This window comes from Pholcus phalangioides, unplaced genomic scaffold, assembly GCF_987345545.1.
Source record: "Pholcus phalangioides strain wild (caught in Gottingen) unplaced genomic scaffold, Ppha-v1.0 ptg000024l_1, whole genome shotgun sequence".
NCBI classification, from domain to species: domain Eukaryota; kingdom Metazoa; phylum Arthropoda; class Arachnida; order Araneae; family Pholcidae; genus Pholcus; species Pholcus phalangioides.
This window is the reverse complement of record NW_028301616.1, coordinates 17358925-17380111: the sequence shown is the minus strand read 5'-3', so window position 1 is coordinate 17380111 and position 21187 is coordinate 17358925. Positions and strand designations below refer to the sequence as shown.

General features: G+C 39.1%; 1 protein-coding gene across 1 annotated transcript; it reads right to left on the bottom strand.

Moving 5' to 3' along the window:
- Positions 1-5949: 5949 nt before the first annotated feature.
- Positions 5950-15876, bottom strand: LOC149068870 (uncharacterized). Its single transcript, XM_089250903.1, has 2 exons — positions 15767-15876; positions 5950-6985 (listed from the first exon to the last, which is right to left on the bottom strand). The coding sequence occupies exons 1-2, from the start codon at positions 15779-15781 to the stop codon at positions 6422-6424; spliced, it is 579 nt and encodes a 192-aa protein (XP_089107029.1). The 5' UTR covers positions 15782-15876; the 3' UTR covers positions 5950-6421.
- Between the last annotated feature and the right edge of the window lie 5311 nt (positions 15877-21187).

Sequence of the window (21187 nt, the reverse complement as noted above, 5' to 3'; positions counted from 1 at the left end):
CACATGTGGCCTTCTCAGCGTTTGTTAAAAGAAAATATGGTGCAGCGATTGAGGCTTTCTCACTCGAGTGAAATTTCACTTGTATATGCTGTCTTAAAAAAATTAATTGAATAAAAGGTAATGTTTAAGCAGTAAAAAATTTCATTGTTTCAATGACTATCGTTTTTTTTTTGTCTTTTTTGGCATGCTAATATGCAGTAATGGAATATTTCAAGTTCTTGTTTGAGCCTTCACGGAAATACATATGAGCAAATCGCGCTTTCAAAGAAAGGAACTTTTGATCACTCGTAGTAAGATCCTTAAAAAAGGAAATTTATTTCTATAGGTTATTAACCATTTGCTGTCCAGAGGTTTTTACTTTGTTTTTGGAGTTGTTAATTTGTAGCAAAATAGGGAAGGCCCTCTGCATCCTAGCTCTCATTCGTTTTGAATGGCTTATAAGTTCTGCTGAGAAGCTAAATTCACTGTGGCCTTCCTGTAATCATAAGGGACTGTTGTATCAATGACGTATCGTTTTTTCGTGATGTCAAGTCCACTTCAACATGGGACCGCAAAAGGTAAATACAATTTGGGAGCTGAAGCATTCGATAATTTCAGTATAGTTTGTTTTTTCACACTGCAGTCAATTTATGCGCTGAAGTTGGTTTTCTGTTTCTAGCTTTGAGGCTCAAAGGCAGGCCAATGTGTGGGTGGGGGGTACTTTTTCCTCCCCATTAAAAAGTTTCACTCACAGGAATGTGGATGAGGTGCATGTGTAGTTTAGTAGTAGCAGTCAATTTTTGTACTCGCAGCTTCGCAAAGACTAACATATTCCTTGCTAGCACTAGAACAGTGGTTCTTAACCTTTTTTTCATCCCACACCCCCCAATGTAGTTCAATTTATCTTCCTGTACCTGCTTGAATAATGAGTCTATTTGTCAAAAATGTATTTCTTTGTAACTAATTACATTAATTGTCCACTCAGTAACACTTTAAAAAGTTGCAAAAGTTAAAAGGTCAATTGCGAAACTAATTTATTGAAGAAAAAATGCTCACACGCTCAAATGCTCATAATAAAATTTAGGTTCTCTGCATATTATAACTCACATATTCATTTGTTTTTCTGTAAATCAGCAAAAGTCTGACACAAGCCCTATTTTGTGGAGGTAAGTGTGGTAGCAAATGGTAGAAGTATTTGCAAAGCCGTCTTTTGGAAATCGTTAACTGAGCAGCACACAAATTCTTGTAAATCAGAATTTTGAAATTCCATTTGAAAACGTGTTGTGCCTCGTTTCAATGAATTCATCTTCCACTAAACTAATTTATAGAATTTTGATTGAAAAGAAATGCATGTATCTAGTATCGCACAAACAGCAAAAGCATCTATGAAATTGCATACACAAGTGTGCTTTCTGAATTCCCTCGGGCTGGGAACATCCAAATTTCGCGCAACAAATTTTTGAGAGCGAAAGCTAAAAAAACTAGGAGCCAAAATGATTGCGTAATTCGTATTTTTTAATTGAGAAATTAAATTTTTTGCATCATTTCAATTTCACTGAATGATCAATCAGCATGTGACAATTCTGTTTCTTCATTTCGCACCCCTTGTTAAGAACCACTACTACTAAACCACACATGTACATCGTCCATATTCCTGTGTGGAACTTCTAACGAATTGGTAAATGCTGGAATGTGCGTGTCCGTGTTGGGGGGCTTAACGCGAAGCTTGTTTCTGCGTAAATGCTTTTTATAGTGCTGCCATCTACCACATATTTTTCGAACTATGCGTGAAGTGTAATGTAAGATTTTACCGTTATAGGCCTGTTGTGTTAAGAACCACTGGACTAGAGCATGGGTTCTTTACCAAAGGTCCACAGACTCCTTTGAGAGATTTCATGTGGTCCGCGTGAACGTGGATGAAACTGGTGATGTAGACCCAGTTCAAATTTTTTACCATGTTTACACAGGCTCTTAAGACTTAAATCCTAAAATTTATTCTCTGGTTTCTGTTAAAAGCTAAATGTAAATTCTTGCTGTTTGTGTTTATTTTGTATCTGGTTATGTTGTATAAAAAAAAATTGTGTGTAGTTTCAGGAAAAATTCACAATTTTTTTTTTCAAATTTTACTCAGCTTAGTATTTAGGGCTACTACTACTAAACCACACTTATACCTCGTCCACATTCTTATGCGGAACTTTTAACGAATTGGTACATGTTGGAATGTGTGTGTATGTGTAGCGAACCTGAAGTGAAATTTGTTTCTGTGTAATGCTTTTTGTGTGTAGTGCTTCCATCTGCCATCAGTTTTTCTAACTGCGAGTGAAGCGTAATGATTGAATAATTGTATTGTTGTAGGCCCGTTGCTCTCTGTGACGAGAGTTTTTGACGAGCAGATTCGCGCCTCGAAGTTGGCAGCCGACGACCACTATGGCGACGGTGGGGTTCGAACCGGGTTCCTCGAGATGTGAGTCCGTCACTAACAAATACTAGAAGGTGCTCGAGCATCCATGGCACCGACCAGCACCTCCTAGACATAGAAGGCCTCCTCAGGGGTTGCCATCAACATCATTAAGACTACCTAGCAAGTTTGCCATTTTTTGAAACACAACATCCTATTTCGTTTCTTCTTATTTTGGCGTAGAATCTTCCTGATTGGCTCACAAATACCGCATCGTGATTGGATGTGGGGCATAGAAATCGCCAATTCTGAGCCCGATCATTTCTTTTCCTCACAACGATGATACCGGCACGAGCAGGGAATTTTTTCCCCCTGAATATTCTTAGGGAAAATAGACTACTTACTGACGTCACAAGCAGAGTGCGGAGGCCTATCTCTAGGAGGTGCTGCTCCGACGCAACAGTTTTACCAAGGAAGTTAATTTAAACGGTCCCTAATGTAGGAAGTTTTAAAATTTGTCGTTTAAAAAAAACCCAACGAGTCCTGTTTTAAGGAGAGAAACAAATGAGGTAAAACGTGTTTTACCAGCACCGCCTAGAGATAGGCCTCCGCAGTTTGCTTGTGCCGTCAGTAAGTAGTCCATTTTCCCCTCAGGATATTGAGGGGAAAAAATTCCCTGCTCGTGCCAGTATCATCGTTGTGAGGAAAAGAAATGATCGGGCTCAGAATTGGCGATTTCTATGCTCCACATCCAATCACTATGCGGTATTTGTGAGCCAATCAGGAAGATTCTACGCCAAAATAAGAAGAAACGAAATAGGATTCTGTGTTTCAAAAAATGGTAAACTTGCTAGGTAGTCCTAATGACGTTGATGGCAACCCCTGCGGAGGCCTATCTCTAGGAGGTGCTGGTTTTACTCGCACATTTAATGCTGTTAAATAACTTTTCTCAGTTTTTGAATTTAAATATCTCAGCAAATATTACACTTAGAAACGGGGAACTTTCTTTGCTGGCCTCCAGAGACAGGACAACAACTTTCTAATCGGGGTTTTTTTTCTGACCGTGACCAAATAAATTGTAGATTTATTAAAATCTACATGTTATGTCTAAATCTACATGTTATATATTAATTTTTTTTATATTTCAATAACTATACATAAACCCCTTTAGATAACGATGGTAGCCGTTCTGCACGTTATTTGGATATGAATCAACGGTCCGCCAGTAAAATGCGGTTTCGTGCTGGTAGCCATGCATATCCTGTATACAGGGCAGGGCGTCCTGCAAATGCTAGCACGGCCTTTATCTCATCAACCGTCTGCCGTTGACGTACGATTCCAATTTACAAAATGCTCAACAGGCTTTCCAAAATTACCCTGTACCAGTTTTGACAGTCAAAATACAGTGTAACGAAATAAAAAAAAAATCTACGCGTATAAATTTTCATACGCCCCTTGCTCTGATTTCCTACTAGAAAGTTCCTGTAAAGACCGTCTCTCCTGAGGCAAAAATAAATTCACGTTTCTAAGTGTACTGTTCACAGAGATATTCGAATTCGAAAAACAAGAGGAAAGTTGGGAAAGAACAGCATATTAAATGCGGGTAAAACGTTTTTCCGCGTTTAACGCTGTTTCCCCCCCCCCCCCCAAATTTCCTCCGTTTTCGAATTCGAATATCTCTGTGCACTTAGAAATGTGAATATATTTTATTTTGTTTCAGGAGAGACAGGGCAACAACTTTCTAGTAGGAAATCAGAGCACGGGGGAGGGTGTATAAAAATTTATACGCGTAGATTTTTTTTTATTTCGTTAGGGGTCATTCAAGTATTACGTCAGCATCGAGGGGGAGGGGGTTTCGGATTTGCTGACTTTTGATGAGAAGGGGGGGGGGGTTTGAAGGTTGCTTACGTCATCAACCACCCCTTTTTGATGATAAGAAATATTCTAAGGTGCTGACGGTGGGAGGGGGGGGGGGGTCAGTGTTTTGCTGACAAAGAGGGAGAGGGGGGTCAAAAATGGGTGAAAATCAGCTTACGTAATACTTGAACGGCCCCTTACATTCTGTCAAAACTGGTACAAGGTAATTTTTGAACGCCCGTTGAGCATTTTTGTAAATCGTACGTCAACGGCAGACGGTTGATGAGATAAAGGCCGTGATAGCACTTACATGACGCCCTGTATGTATGCATACAATACTGACAATATATTTATATTGTCAGCGTTATGCTTGTTATAGTGGATTCCGCTTGTAACGTTTTTGAAAAAAAAAAAAAACGTCATGAAAAACATTGTAGGCGGGGAAACGCGTTAACGTACCTAGGTTTTGGCAAAAAATTTTTATTGCCTCTAACGAATCAGCTATAAATATGGTAACCTTGTCCTAACCTAAGTGCACGTTGGAAAAAGAAAAAATTGAAAGGAAAAATTATAATATAGATAAGAGGTTTTTCTTTATATGTATATACAGCCCTCTTTTTACCCTCACCCTACGTGTTCTCTTTCGCTCTTACATGTATATAGTAAAAAGATACATAATAAAGTAAGGAGGGAAAAAGAAAAAGCAACTTCCGTAGATAATAGGGTTACTATATAAATCTTCGCGATGGTGAAGAAAGAGGAAAGAAAGCATGGAGAAATTATTTGACTTTATGAGCACTGGTGTTTGGACGTAATACTACGCCCGTGATCAAGGGCGTACCCAGGATCTGAACTAGAGGGGGCAACTCAACCGATACTAAATTGATACGTCTGTGCTGTGTACCAATAACTACACTTTAATTTCTCTTCTGGGGAGGCAGCTGCCCTATCGCTGGGTACGCCCGTGATCGTAAAGAAACTGAAGAGGAAATCTTAATGAGAAAATCAGTTATAGAGTTAAGAGACCACTAAAATAGGTCGTACTAAGCGGATATTGGTGCTGCCATCTGTAAACTTGAATCGGCATCGTTTGAATACGGAAAAAAAAATCGAGGAAGTTACCGAAAATACGGGGATGTCCCGAGAAATACCGGTCATAAGTCTCGTATTTCCTGGGACAGTCCCGGTTTTTTCTGCTTTTTTGGCTGTACCGACTTTTTTGCAACAATGTCCCGGTTTTTCACGTATTTTCCACGAAAAGCCACTTGATTTTTTGTTCTTCAAATCGACGATTAAAATTACCTTTCCCCCAACACAGAAATTACATTACGATAATTACGACTAGAAACAACAATATGCATCCCACATATTTGTCTTTTTTTTCTTCTTTTAATTCAATGCATAGGCGGAGATAGACTTGTAAGTCTGGGGAGGGGGCACGATGATGATGTCAATTCTTATATACATCTATACATTAAATCAGTCGACTCTACCTTGGACACTGGGGTGGTCCGCCCATGATTAAATGCAATTTGAAGTTGTACTTCATTTCGCGCGATCGGCGACTTTTTTTTCTGATTTTAGCACGAGTTGGCGACTTTCCTCATTTTTGGCAATAATTGACGATGTCCCGTATTTTTCTCGAGTAAATATGGTCAGCCTAGTCATAACGATCACCATAATTATTCACACACACACATATTCGAGCAGCATAGTACACTATAACATTTTTTTCCTTTATTGCACGAATCATAGTTTTGCGTAATAACATTAGAAAAATACATTTTATTGCAAAAAAAAAAACCAATTTCGGCCATCTTTAATATTTCAAGGAGTAATAATAAATCGTCTCATATAAATAATGTTGTGCGTTCCTGACTCACAAATTTACTCTCGTACCAAGACTGTACATGTAATTGTACATTATCGTATATTTGCGTACACTTGACAAAAATGTATTCATAAAGTATATTTTATAGAAGGGGTTTATATGATTCGTAAATAAACTTGGTTAACGGTACAATAAATAACTATGGATCCTCCCTTATTATTACATACATCGGTATTGCTTGGGGGAAAGGGCGGAGGAGGGATTTTCTTGGCGAATTTCCAAAATAATGTACAGTGTGTTTCGTTGTTGACTTAATACCAAACGTGATCGATGGTGGCAGTGGTGGCGGCGGTCTTCTATTTGTATCCGTAAATACTGAGTTCCCTGTTGTCGGAGTTCTTCTTGGGCTGGTACTCTCTGTGCGGCACGTAGTCGGCGTACTGCGAAACGGGATCCTTCGCCGGATCGTAGTTGGGATCCTGCGAGTAGAGCTGGGACTGGGCCGAGATGTGGTTCGGCGGCCCGTAGGCTCCGTACTTCGGTCCGGACGAGAGGTGCCCGTACACGTTGTCCTCGTGCCCGTAGGACGGCGGGAGCGCGTACGACGGAGCCGGCTGGGCGTACTGCCGCGACTCGTGCTTGTATGGGGAAGGAGCGCTCAGCCGCAGGCCGCTGGGGTATTCCGAACCGCCGCCGCTGCTGTGGCCCCTCCTGCTGTAGCTGGTCACGTGGCTCCCGCTGGGCGAGTAGCTCGACCTCGGTGACCCGTAGGAGTGCGAGGACGGAGCGTAAAGTGGTCCTGGGGCGCTGAATGCGGCGTGGTTGTACTGCGTACGTCCCTCGGCGGCGGCCAGGTCGTGTTGGGAATCGGTTTCTATGGGGATGGCTGTCGCTAATGCCAAGACGGCGAGGAAGATGAACTGCAAAGAGATAATGAAACGTTTAAGAATACAACTAGAAAGCTCATCACGATAAATAATGTACAGGGTGGTCATAAAATAACTTTGCCGATGTACGAGCCCCTAGCGAATGAGCAACACCCACTTTAATGCATTGCAAAATGATCAGCGTACCAAAAAAAATATAAATGGCGTTGGAACGGTACCTGTGTAGCACCATGAATGCGGGACACAGTCAAAGAAAGATTTCACCATTAGATTGGTGCGTAAGACCAGTCGTTTCCAACGGAACTTTTGATAGTTATAAAGCAAACCCTTGATAATGAGGTTGTTCTACGCAACTCTAACAAATTTTTGAACATTTATCCTAAAAAAGGGATCCCTAATGCCTTCTCAAAAGCATCATAGTCTCAGGAAAAGGAATATTCATATTCATTGTAATAAATCATTATGCCAGATTCATGGCCGTAGTGTGATTTTCCTTGGGGCCGTTTTTGAAAGGGTTGCTATTATGGAAAATAAGTATAATTTTTTGGGACCCCACCCCCCGGTTTCCCCAGCCTAGTTACGGCCCTGGCCAGATTTCATTGTAGAAGCTCCTATGCAACTGTAATCCCATGCATTTCACCTTCCCCCGGGGGGGGGGGGGGGTGACAGAGCTCCACCCGGGAAGCCCCCGAGATGATTTGCATCATTTTTTTTTGTTTCTCGCACTATAAATTCATGATAGTGGGGGAACGTGCCAGATCTCAAATGATTATTTCAGATCGGGCAATATGATTTTCAGCAGAAAATATGTAAACTCTGGTAGGCTGTGAATTTCAAACAGATAGGGGCACCTGAATATCACTTGCCCGGGTTGCCCATGGTGCTGTTAAGATGGTCCTAAAGTTAATGCGTAGTCACGAGGTTGGAGCCCTGTCATCCTATTGGTAGGCATATTTACGAATTAAGAGCTTTGATTGCCAATCACCAGAAGAAAAGCACCCCGGCACAAGAAATCTGACAGAAACCGAAATAATCATGATGCTAATCATAGAATCATAGGGGTGTTAATCCGAGTTGCGGTGAATATCATGCTCTACCATGCACCACGAATCCACCTCCCAAGGGCAAGCCCACTGCTCAGCAAAAAAGCTGTGTGTACAGGGAAGCATTCTCAGTCATTCTTAGACTCTAAACGTCCGTATTTTGTTAGCTTATTCGGCATGTAGAAACGATGCCTTCTTTCTTTGTTATTTTTGCCCACAACCGATAAACGGGTGAAAATAAAATTTTATCAGTAAAATGTGCCTTCTATAAAATGTTGAAAACAAATATACGGTACAGTATGTACACAGGGTGCATAGATAACAGGGCGTATAATATTTTACTGGTGGACCGTTGTTCCTAGAGGCATATTTCCAATTAGAAGAAGTATCTAAATAGCATGTAGTACTCAGATAATATACCATTCATGTTGCAAGGGGTTGTATAATTATTAAAATGAAAATGTTAATTTTCTATATGAACATTTTCTATATGGATTTTCTTCGTTTTGCCGATGTAAGTTTTATGATGTGATGAATAAAATTGAATTGAACACCCTGTGCTCAAAAATCCAATTAAGAAGTTGTTGCTGTCTCTCCTGATGCCGGGTAAAATGGTTTACCCGTATTTAATTCTGTTTTTCTCAAACTCCGTTTTTTTCGAATTCAAACATATTCGTGAATATTCCACTTAGAAACGAGGATTTTTTTTGTGGCCCTCAGGAGAGACAGGGCAATGACTTTCAAATTGGGTTTTTGAGGACAGGGTGTCAGTATAAAAAAAAATTACAACTTTTATTTCAATAACTATACAACCCCTTGCAACATAAATGACACATCTGAGTACTACACGTTATTTGGATATTTTTTTCTAATTGGAAGTACGCCTCTAGGATCAACGGTTCACCAGTAAAATCCCATACGCCCTGTCCCCTTATGCACCCTGTATATTGTATTACATGCAATAACTACTGCTGCCACCTATCAAATAAAAAATACAACTGTTGTGATTCTTCGATTGACACTAATGATCGAATTTCGAATAATGCTCCGCATAGAAAAAGTCAATATTGTATGTTACTGATAAATATTTTATGAGCAATAATATTAATTAAATTGTCAAGTTGGCTTCAAAACTTTAACAGTTGTTGTTTTTGTACGTTAAACTAGCATTATACATCTTCTGGCACATTCTAGTAATGTTAGTTTACCGTACTAAAACAACAACTGTTAAAACTTTGAAGTAAACTCCACAATTTAGCTAATATTATTGCTTATAAAATACTTATCAATAGAATACATATTGATTTTTTCTATGCGGCACATTATTCAAAATTCGGTCATCAATTTCGATAAAGGAATCACAACAAAGTGAATTTTTTATTTGATAGGTGGCAGCAGTAATTCCAGTTCAATGATGTTTATATATGTGTAATATAATATTATAATGAACTGTGCACTTATTTTCAATACAGTCGAATCCCGTTTTAACGAATACCGGTATAGCGGAAATCCCGTTTTAATTAACACTTTTCTAATCCCCCAGATAAGTTTACATAAAAACAATGCAAAACCTAGAATTCCTTTTTAACGAAATTTTTTTATAACGAAGGGATTTTCTCCGGTCTCTTGGAGTTCGTTATAACGGGATTCGACTGTGTTTTCTGGAAGGCACGTTTTTACTGATAAAATTTATTTTTACTCGTTTATTAGTTATGGACAAAAGTAGCAAAGAAAGGCATAATTTTTCCATGGTGAATAAGTTTGCAAAGTATGGACGTTTAGAGTCTGAGAATGCTTCCCTGTAACCGCAAGAGCAAGGGTTTCGTTGTTGTTTTTTTTTCACATCCTCGAGTGCATGCTCTGAAACACTTATACCTCGAATTTCATTCGCATTCTTTGATTTTTGCAGCTACTGGGGGGGGGGGGGTCTCGTATAACGACTAAGTTATTTTATGACAACCCTGTATCCAGGCCCGTCATTTAGGGGGGGCAGGGGGGGCTTTCGAAAATACACCAAAAATGGTATATATATATATATATACATACATTGAGTACATGTGCTTTGCCGCCCCCCCCCCCCACCCCGGAAAAAGTTGAAATGACGGTCCTGCCTGTATCGTAAAAACAGTGAATATGGAGTAAAGCTCACTTCGGGGTCAATCTGGCTCCAAATTTTTACCTTTTGTATAATCCTATATGCTGGAGCTGGAATGAGGAATTTCCAATTCACCCAGATATCGGCACTCGTACCAGTCCATTTAACCAATCCCTTGGAGGCGCGTTAAAAAAGTCATAAGACACCCCCCTACAACTGTACAAGTATTCAACTACCTCACTTCACTCACAATTTGAAATATAGATGGCAAAAGCAATTCACAAGCAACGCACTAGATCAACACCACCTATAGAACAAGGCCTCCGCACGAAGCTCGTGACGTCACTGAAGAAGGCCATTTCACCTATTGCCATTGGATATAGTAGGCCGACGCATGTGATATTTTTACCTTTTTTTTGCAGTATATCCAATGGCAATAGGAGAAATGGTCTTCTTCACTGACGTCACGAGCTTCGTGCGGAGGCCTTGTTCTATAGGTGGTGTTGATCTAGATGTGTGCGCGCGCTCCCGTTACACTCACTTCCCTCTGAAAAAAGAGGCTGAAACAGAAGTAAATTAACCACGATAGCAGTAGACAGGGATTTTGCTCGGTTTAGAGACAGTAGGGGTGCTGCGGGTGCTCGAGCACCCATAGAATTTTTTTACCATGCGGTTGTGTGCGCACCCCCAGAATTAATTCGGAAACCAGTCTCCTACGTAAAACATAAGCCAAGCATCTCCCGGGTCTAAAACACTTTTGGACACCCCTGCGAAAAATTGAATTTTTTTTTTGTAAGTCGTGACACAATGGTCCTGATGCATTATCCTGACCATGTGCATGATGGGTAATGGTCCATGCACGTATATATGATTAACGGTCATCATGATAATGGTCATTATGTCTTGTCTGAGGCTTTCATGGCCGGCGTTAAACGACTTGCAAACTGTTTCCGGGTTATTAGGCCATGGTCTAGGAGACCATGGCCTAATGACATGGCAAGACCATTCTCGCTTGCCGCGGAGACTTACGTCGAATTAACCTCAGATGATGCCTGCCACAGATGTGGGCGAAACGTCAGGAAGAAAATCTCCTAGACCATGGCCTAATAACCCGGAAACAGTTTGCAAGTCGGTCATTATGTCTATTTTCGAAGATGCCATCTAGGCCCAATTATTTATGATTATTTTCAGATATCTCATATTAACCTTCTTTTCTCTTTGATCAGTAATCAAATGTACAGGGTGTCACACAAATCCGTAAATAGTATAAAAATTCATTAAAATTGAAGAAATTGGTGTATTTTTGAATACGCGCGGTTTGCGAAAAAGTTATTCTCATACAGGGGGGATCATTTTTTTTGTACGGGAAAAAAAAATTAGTTGAAGTTTTTGTCGATAGAGGACTAGGGAAACCAGTTCTGCAAGAGTGATTAGACCCGAACTTTTCTTCAATCTCTTCTGTGTCCGACCGAGTTCTTGAAGAGGTAAAACTGTCTGCTGAGGTAAAACTGTCAATAGAGGGCATTGCATGAAAGCAAATCACTGCAAATGTGGAAATCAGAGTCCTACAAAATGCAGAGTGTACGGTTAACACAGCCAATTTCTGAAATCTCCTCTTACTGGCGCTTAAATAAGGTTTCCATTATGATGGATAACCATTGATCGACAAATCACTGTTGGTTCGGGTATAACCACTCTTGCAGAACTGGTTTAGCTGGCCATCTATTGACGAAAACCTCGACTAATTTTTTTTCCTGCACAAAAACATCTTCGTTTGAATAACTTTTTCGCAAATCGCATTCATATATAAAAATAACTTCAATTTTTATGAACTTTTAAACTACTTATCAATTTATGGGACACCCTGTATATTTATACCACCTATGCTGAGTGCTGTTTACTTGTACTCCGTAAAGATAAACGATAAGAAAAAAAAACTTGTTAAATGCTCATAATCAATTCTGAATACAGTTCGACGAAAGAAAAATACAGAATTGCTCTCTGAAGAGAGAAGAAAAAAAAAAAGAATTAGTCAACGAAATAATTTCAGAATTGATGAAAATTCGTAATTAATAGAAAAATAATTTCGGAATTAGTGAACGTGATCATTTCTGAATTACTGTAAGAAAAAGAAATAGAAAATTGCAGCATGAAAACAAATAACTTCCGAGTTAATGAAAAATGTAGTTTTAGAATTAATGAACGAAATAATTAATCAAAAAATAACTTCAGAATTGGTGATAGTAATCATTGCAGAATAAGGAATGAAAAATGTAACAAATTGAGTATTCGATGAGATATGAGCATTTCAAGTAAATGAGTCTTAGTTACGCATGCGCAGGCAATATAAATTTTGTGTTTTCATAATTTGTATGCCATTATATAAAATTGATTTTCTGAGTGTCTGTGTGTGTGTGTGTGTGTGTATGTTCTCTATACAAATCTACAATTTTAGATCGATCGTCGCCAAATTTTGTATATATACCAAATGGGACCCGACTTAAACGATAGGCTACTTCAAAATTTCGTCAGAGCAGGGCAAATGCCCCAAATGGGCAAAAAAAAAAAACTGTCGGGCAACAATGGTTTTTGGGCCTCAACGATCACTTTCGGAACGTTTACTTCGGTTACCGTGGTTCCCTAGCAATGCGTTTCAGACGTGTATATGCCTTTACAATGGTTTGCCACTTTTTCAATCCTCCCAGTAATGAGAGCTTTTTGAATAGACATCAGAATTATCATCACTTTGAGGGTCAGGCAAAGGATGATCCCCCATAGAAATCAGTGTTAAAATTGCCGATTTTATTGTAGAAATGCGGAAATTTAGTGGGGTTTTCCGCCACATCAATGATTTTAAAAATTGTATTGAATTCTCGATTTTTGAAATATGAGTTCGCTTAGAAATATACGAAGCCGAAAAAACTGAATATGCAGTAACCTAGCCGGACCTACTTTTGAGTTGGATATCCATGCAATAACACATTGATTTCAACTTTATATTTATATCCTATCAAGCATGAAAATTAATACGAAGTTTCTAACAACTGGCTGTTGCGAAGATATATTTTGGAAAGAGAGAAAACATTCAACTGCCCCTGCGGGGAATCGAACCCACGTCCTTTCATTTTCCGGGTGAACGCACTAGACTACAGAGGCACCGAATCTCTCAATCTTTCCTTGGAGCTCGTGTACACTTGGAGCGACTTGTCTCTATCTGGTAGCAGCGTCAGCAGTTGTGAGCTTGGGCTGAGTCTGTCCGGCCGTCCATGTACGGTCCCTTTCAGTGTACACGAGCTCCAAGGAAAGACGGAGAGATTCGGTGCCTCTGTAGTCTAGTGGTCTAGGGCGTTCACCCGGAAAGTGAAGGGACGTGGGTTCGATTCGTGGGCAGTTGAATTTTCTCTCTTTCCAAAATATATCTTCGCAACAGACAGTTGTTAAAACCTTCGTATGGTAGCGGAGAGTGACGTCATCATTGTATGAAAATTAATGTCTTAAAATTAACTATGGGCCCATAAAATACATCGAAGAAATTCCACAGCATTAATTAAGCAGTTTTGGGAGCTGAAGCAGGCAGATGGATCGCTTGAAGTTCAGGGGAAGGGGGGGGGATCAAAATATCCAGCGCCCCTTAAAAAAAGTGGAGAAAAATTTTCATTTCTACGTTTCTTTAAATCTAAATTTGTTTATTTCATGAAGTCGCCATATTGGTTAACTTAGACACGGTTTGTATGTCCCTCAAAGAAAGAGGGAGATATCACGTGATCCAAAAAGCCTCATTGAAGAAAACCTGAGAAGCGCCGGGTATTATAGCCAGTTTTATATAAAAACTCATCGAATATCATGAAAATTCAGAAAGATACATTCAGATACATTGAGCAGTAATTTCAGTTATTCGCTGGAAGTAGCTGGATAATAAGGAGTTTTCCACAATTCCTAGTGGGAGGAGAGGGGTGTGGAAGAAAAATCCATGTTCCAATCGAAATGGATGCAAGTCCTATTGGGTTTCCGAATACTCCTCTAAGTCTGTTATAAATGTAATTTAAATAACTGGGAAAAGCATGGTGTACATTGCAGCACAGTTTTGAACAAAATTTGGCTGAGCATAGGGTCAGAGCAGTGTATAAATAATTATCAGATACCCTAAATACAGGAAGTCCCATAAATTCGTAAATAGTTTAAAAAATTCATAAAAATTGAAGGAATTGTTATATCTGAATGCGGTTTGCGAAAATGTTATTCTCACAAAGGGGGACTTTTTTGGTATAGAAAAGATAATTTCGTCCAAATTTTTGTCGATAGGGGGCACTGCGCAAAAAATCAAATAAATGGTGATGGGAAACGAACCTTTCCTCAATATCTTCTGTGCCCGGAACCTTCGTCAAGCTTCAGCCGCCGATTCGTGGCTGAGGTGAAACAACTTCACCAATGGTGTTTATCCACTACTGCCAACATCACAATGAAAACCTTATTTAAGTACCAGTAATAGGATAATTGCGCCCCGACTGGCGCAGTGGTATGATGCTCGTCTTCCATCACGAAGGTTATCTTCAAGGTCCACGGGTTTGAATCCATTCAAGGACATCAGAAACAAATTTTTTACCTACCGAGCCTGGGGGGGGGGGGAGGGGCTACCAATAGATGGCGACTTTATTTCCCACCCAGCTCCACTGGTTGGAAATTGCCGTATGGCGATATATAACCAGAGTTGATGTGCGGTAAAGTAGTAACAAGAAAATTCCAAATCAGCTATTAATTTAATTTCTCGAACTGAAAATTCATTACAGACGGGATCGCCGAAGATCCCAGCCCAGCGGCCATGGATGTGAGGGAGGGTTGCGCATGGCTGGTGCTCAAGTGAATCTCGTAACATGTCGCGATACCACAGTCATACCACATACATTATTAGCTACCACAGTCATACAACACCATGGAAGTCATGGAAGTCTTGACAAATAATAAATAAGGCATTTTTTTAAGGGAATGTGACTTTAACCAAGGGAGGGACTATAACGCTCTTAACCCTTTCAGACCCGAGAATTCATTTTTTGGAATTTTAAAGATATTTTTGCATTCTTGATACTCAAAAATGCATTAAAAGCATAAATTTAACGCATAATAATTTATTTCGTTCAAATTTTTTCAGCCAAGATGACACAGGGTATATTCATCTTCACGTCCAATTTTTTCCAGAATTTTATTGCTGAATTTTATGTAACAAATCACACTTTTCCTGGAGGCACTTTCTCCTAGAACTTCTAGGAGAAATGACTTCTCAGGCTAGAAGCCATCTTAACCCTAGATAACTAAACTTCAAATCAGTGTTACTCAGTAACTAATCTATTAGGCAGTCTATTTAGACGAATATGTCGTTATCTAGGGTTAAAAACCCTCCGAAAGTTCAAATTCAAGTGCTTCTCCGATGTGAAAACCCCCCTATAAGTACATATTTACCATATTTCCAACTCAATCCCTTTAGTCAGGGCTTAACTCCCTGAGGTCAAAACAAGAAACAAAATTCTACCGTGTGCAAAAAAAGCAACCCACACATTTGTGGGTCTGAAAGGGTTAAGACGGCCCTGAGATAATTACGCAAATAGGAAGTCCCAAAATTAATTAATCAATACTTACTTACAAGGAAAAAATAACTATCATAAATTATAATATACAACTCACCGAGCGTATATCCATCCTGATAATTCTACACACAACACATAAAAATAAAACACACACAGAAACGCTTTTTATTTATTTTCGAACGAAGTCCCGTAAAAATTGGGTTAAGAGAGGAAACATACCCTGCAGTTTATATATATACACCACCGGCCATTTTTATTTCTCTTTTATCCAGCTAGGCTAGGGCCTAGCCAGTGGTCGGTTTCGAAACCAGCCCTCGTCGTCAACACCTTTCCCTTAAGGGGTGTTGCTGCCGTTGCTCGACCTATCGTCTTGACTGACCCTTATTCCACTGTCCGCCGTACATGTAATACATCTATATTGCCTTTGTTACGGGCATCACTTTTTCTTCTGTAAATGGTCTCCCATTTTTAGTTTGTACGTAGTGTTTTTTTTATTCTATTTCTTTCTTTCTCGTGTGTTATTTCATTTTTTTTTTTTTTTAAATTTCTATCTTTACTTTCCCGTGTGTTCAATAACCAGACTGGCCACTTTCGAGTTGTTTGGTACACGTCTGTCCAGCTTCTTTGTTCTACTTTTTCCCCCTCCATTACTGCCAGTTACGGGTAAATGAACCTTTACGAGCGTTGTTAGAAAAAGGTAAGAAAGGGGTTCCCACAATAAGGGAGGATTGATTCCACGTGAACGAAATGAATGCCTTTTTTATTCCATCCTTTCAATTTTAGGCGCGCAGTAATGAGAGCTTACTTATACAGTCGGCCCTCGGTATTCGTAGGGGGGGGGGGTTACGTTTCCGAGAGTCCGCGGATAACCCAAGGATAACCCCCCTCCACTGTCGTCGATTCACCCACGCCATTTATTATATTTCCGAAAAATGTAAAACTTTTTTTCTGTCATCACCAACCGCATTCACATGCAGGGCCGTCTTAAGAGCATCATCCCAAGTAGCACAAAGATATAGATCTATATCGTGAAATTTCAGTTTCCAATATAGATCTATATCGGGCCACGATATCGTTCTGGCTAAAAAAGGCATAGTCGGAGATAAATAGATCTATATCGTGAATGTGATATATTCAAATACTTCAAATTTTGGACGATAGATGGCGCCCTTTAGGAAGAAATAAAAAAAACCAGTGTAATTATATAGAGGTGGGTGGGTTTGAGCCCACGTACCCTGAACTCTTCCTATCTCTAGTTCCGTATCTTACCAACCCACCACTACAGCACTGGTTATTAGTTCTTATAATAACATTAAATTATCTTTAATTAATCTTTTTTTTTTTATTGTATTTTCAATCAAATTTATTCATTTTCATGTATGCACAAAAATTACAAAATAGAAATTGTGAGACATATTTATCATTTTGAGGCAGATAATTGAAAAATTATATTATAATTAAGGAAATTATATATAATACAAAAAACACAAGAAACAAATTAATGTATTGTGTAGTATATTATTTATTTAAAATTATTAATTTATATGCTAATAAAACAAAAAATACAGAATAAAAAATGTGCAACACGAAAAAGTTAAAATTCTCAAAGTATGGTAAAAATGAAAACATCAAAGGAAAAAAAAAAATAATTTTAAGAAAAACACACATACAACAAAAACAAGAGCAATTTTTTTTAAATTAAAAAATATGTGCAATTATAAAGTGGCAATTAAAGTTACGGTGGATAAGTTCTCGCTCCTCCTAAAATACCAACATCTACGATGTAAAACATACACAGTAAGGATTCAATTATAACTGATGAAATGATTTTGATATATCAACATAATTAATCCTATTAAAATCAAAATTTCATATGAAAAATTATTCATTCAAACGTTTTTAATTTCAATTCAAACAAAAAATTGTACACTCGACTTTAAATTTTCTCCAAATTTTTATTTGAAGGCGATATTTTTATTTAAAGGCACACAATATGTTGATATATCAGCATATTGTGTATCTGATATATATCTTTGTCAGGTTCACGATATAGATGTATGTCATGATCAGGATATAGAGCTATGTCTTCTTTGATAGATCTATATCAGGTCTATATCGAGAATCTGATATAGATCTTTGTCAGGTGCACGATATAGATCTATGTTTTTCAAACTATATTAAAATAATTTATTGTCCCAAGTTGTTGTCCTTCAAAGTAGAGATTATTCACATGGAATCAAATACATATTCGGCTGAAAAATTAAAGACTTGATCAATTAACATCATAAATAATTTGTACCATATAAGACGAGATCGTTCTATATCATAGTTATGACATCTGATATTCCTCTGACATTTCGATATATAACGATATGGTCCAAATATTGTACTATATCGTTGTGCTACTGGGGATGGGCCCCCGGGTCAAGCGGTTTTTTCGAGGCCCTACTGGTAAACACTAGAAAATTTCAACCAGATCTAACTTTTGTGAGGCCCTTTTTCTCTCGAGGCCCCCGGGCCCTACCCGGGTGGGCCCATGCATTAAGACGGCACTGTTCACATGTTTAGGCCTCGGCCAACATTATTGTATAAATAAATGAATAAATAACCCAAACCATAAAATTTGAAGGAGAGCAGAGTGCGCCTGAGGTACAAAGAAGCATCGGAGGGATTCTCTCTTAGATGATTTCTGAAATTATATTGTAATGTCTTCTTTGTTGGAGGAGTATATTGACAAGGCTTCATCTAGGAGGGCAGAGAGAGATGAATTTTCTTCCTTGTAATCTTCATCTCCACAAAAATAACCAGTCTTTCGATGAATCTTGCATTAACAAGTGGAGAGGACATTTCTATACGCATGTGGCCATCTGGTGGCCTGTCATTCACGATCTATTAGTTGATTGCTGCCGCTGTTCATGTACGGAGCCTTTCAACATATACTATAAAGTATATGTGGTATTTAAAAAAAATATGTAGTATTTAAATTAAGATAATGACACGTAGAATCAGCAGCAATTCCATAACATCAAGAATAAATGAGAATTTATTTAAATTGGTGAGAGCAGATGAGAGCTGCTGCCACCCTTTGCAAAAGACAAGCCTCAACTGATGCGAGTACTCTATACACTCCCGCGCAGACAGCGTAACCCCCCCAGACAGCACATGACCCATATTTACACTACCGATCTCAAGCACATTCCAAGAATCCGAAAACATAGGGGGGTACATCCAGCATCTCGTACATCAGGGAACGTTTCTTTCTACGTAGAAATACAACATATATATATACGCTCCAAGGTCGAAATGTTCTATCTGCTTCCATAGCTTACATGGTGGAGCAGTGTTTCTCAACCGCCGGGCCGCGGCCCAGACCTCATTCAAACCGGGCCGCGAGTGATTAGCGTTGCATTTTTCCTTATTAATTTTCCGTTGGTCATGTATTTAACTGGGCCTTCGACTTACAATAATGAATGAAACCGGGCCGCGGGCTCGAAAAGGTTGAGAACCACTGTGGTAGAGCACTCGTCCGGCAGGCGAGAGGCTGGGTTCGAGTCCCCGAGGGGGCGGCGATAAATTTTCTTCGTTGTACTCTTCATCTCCACAAAAATAACCAGTCTTTCGATGAATCTTGTAGGGCTTCATCTACCAAGTTTTCTACATGTGGACAATCGGTATTACTGTACCGTGTGTGTGTGTTATTTCTTTCTCAATGTGAAAATCCATTCACGAATGAAACTCGCGAAGCTCTTCCGCCATGTTGCTCATACTGAACTTGTGTTTCCCACTTCATCTTGATCTTCTTCATGGGGGTGGTATAGCAAAAGGTCATCTCAATTAATCCCGTCTCTGTCAATGTGTCTAGATTACTTTTCAATTAACTTTCGGATTTCTTCTGTGTTCATATCATTCTCCATCAACATAACACGTGACAATTTCTTATATAATCTTCTCGATTGTTCCCTTGGAAATGGAAGTGTCCTCACGCACAAATTTTAGAGTTGAAGTTTTTTTTCCCCAACACCAATTAATTGTTTCCATCTTTACAGCAGTGGCACGAATGACATTAGTGAGGGCATAATTAATTTATAACTGGAGACGTTTAATATTCTTTCGATGGCTTCGCCCTTTGAAGACCGGACACACCACGCTTCCCATCTCGGAGAGATATTGAAGCGTTCCCGAAGGATGGGGGGTATCCGGAAAGTTTTATTAAAAATAACGCAACTATAGTCGCCGAAGGCAACAAAAAATAAATTACATAAAAAATATACATATATATATAAATCGTCAATCTGAAATCACATACAAGTAACAGATAAATAAAATCTAAACAATCAACGCCAATGATGGACAATCAAAATTATTGCACGATTGCAAAGTGATGGCGTCCATCCCATAAGAATCTAGTAATTTATCGAATGATTGTCGATTATCTTGGGATATGAAATTTCGAATCACTTCAAAATTTGCTAATTGCAGTCATCCATGCTGTTAAATTTTCCAGCTTCCACTTATCAGGTCTTTAGAAGTCATGGGTCCTTATCTATGGTCACGCCCAATTGTCACTGCCGTGATGACACACTATAAAAGTTTGATAAAAGTTCTTTTTTAAAACTTAAAAATACAGCCAATATAAGACTACCGGTTGCATTAGCGGAGAATGTAACAGGCGCGATTATTGGTTGCATTTTTCAAGTTCTATAAAAGAACTTTTGTCAAACTTTTATAGTGTAATCGCGGCCTTATTCATATTTTGTTCTGATACCATTTTCCACCTGGTAGTCTAGTTTTTAGGGAGCTAGTTCCTGACTGCGCAGGTCTGGGTTCGGGCACGGATGTCTACTAACACTAACGAATTCCCTGGACAGATCGTAAAGATCTCTTGGGAATCAGTGCCGTCTTAACGCATGGGGCCCACCCGGGCACGACAAGAGAAGAGGGGCCTCACAAAAATGAGATTCGATTGAAATTTTCTAGCATTTACCAGGCAGGGCCGCAGAAAAACCACATGGGCCCGGGGGCCCATGATGCTCTTAAGACGGCTCTGTTGGGAATACGTGCTGATCACATTATTTTTATTTAAAAAAAACCACACACACGGAAGAACAATGTTTTTCCCCAAAAACGGGGGGGGGGGGAAACCACAAATATACGGAGATTGTATTCGTACGGACAAATTTGACTTGAGCGAGGCCCTCGGAAAAATGTGAACTTGGGGCCCCGCCTCCTCCTAGAACTAGGGTTAAAAACATTTGGTTGGTTGGTTGGCGAATATTTATCGCTTGAATTTTGGGGCCACAAATTTATGATAGCCATTGGTCACTTTGCGGGAATCGGGCCCAGCCGCTGCTCTAAATTATCCGATTCTTATCGGTTTTTAAAATCGAAAGAAATATTCCTGAATACGCAATACATACACAGTACATATCGACGCCATCTTTCTGGGAAAAAACACGTTCTTCATTTAATATTTCTTCATTAGTTTTGACCTAGTTCATAAATAAGGGCGTTATTGTTA